Source organism: Epinephelus moara, chromosome 8, assembly GCF_006386435.1.
Source record: "Epinephelus moara isolate mb chromosome 8, YSFRI_EMoa_1.0, whole genome shotgun sequence".
Classification (NCBI taxonomy): Eukaryota; Metazoa; Chordata; class Actinopteri; order Perciformes; family Serranidae; genus Epinephelus; species Epinephelus moara.
This window is the reverse complement of record NC_065513.1, coordinates 39856720-39857459: the sequence shown is the minus strand read 5'-3', so window position 1 is coordinate 39857459 and position 740 is coordinate 39856720. Positions and strand designations below refer to the sequence as shown.

Here is a 740-nt window from a genome sequence, read left to right as displayed (position 1 = left end):
ATGACAGAGGTAAAGAAATCTGAAAAGAAAAGGGACAGAAAGTTCTACCTTAGTGAAGAGGTGTGGTTGATCCTGTAACTAGGTATGATGCATTATTTGAATAAAAAAGGTCTCAGTATGTAAAGCATGGAAAATGCTTTCTTATGATATCAATGATTCAGTGTTAAACTGGTGGAGGCTGAACAAAGAAGGACACCTGTGTTTGACAGTGAACCCAGCTTCATTGCCTCCACCTGTTTCCAATCAGTCGTTTAGGAACGGAGAGCTGTGATTGGCTGTCAGAACAGGTTATAGTAGGTGCACTGCAGGTTACCTGTTACTGCTCCTCTGTGGAAGGAAGACAGACTTTTGGTTGTGTTGGGTCAGCTGCAGTCAGATAGAAGCATTTCAGTTTGCATTTGATCTTTTCTCTGGCTGAAGCCATGCGACTTCTTCTGAGGTAACTCAAGTGTTTCTGTCTCTGTTCTAGTGTTGTCACGATACCAAAATCTTTGTTTCGGTACCAATACCAATATGAATTTCGATACTTTTCGGTACTTTTCCTAAGGAAAAGTCCTTTTGGATACAAACCTTTAGAACAAATAGTAGGGGTGTAACGGTAACAAAAAAAATCATGGTTCGGAAAGTATTTCGGTACGGACGTCACGGTTTGGTTGCTCAAATGTTTCACTAAGTTGGTGTTGTCTTGTGTTGTCTCCCTTTGCGAGGCAGACTTTCTCTTGGGCCAACTGCGAATGTTG

The 740-nt window shown here is 41.5% G+C and overlaps 1 protein-coding gene across 1 annotated transcript in view; it reads left to right on the top strand.

Annotated features, from left to right (window-relative positions):
* Positions 1 to 740, top strand: part of LOC126394277 (annexin A7-like) — a 2987-nt gene continuing 2247 nt past the window's right edge. The window contains exon 1 of the mRNA XM_050050992.1: positions 1 to 9. Within this exon, the coding sequence (XP_049906949.1) occupies positions 1 to 9 (9 nt within the window). The remainder of the gene's footprint in view (positions 10 to 740) is intronic.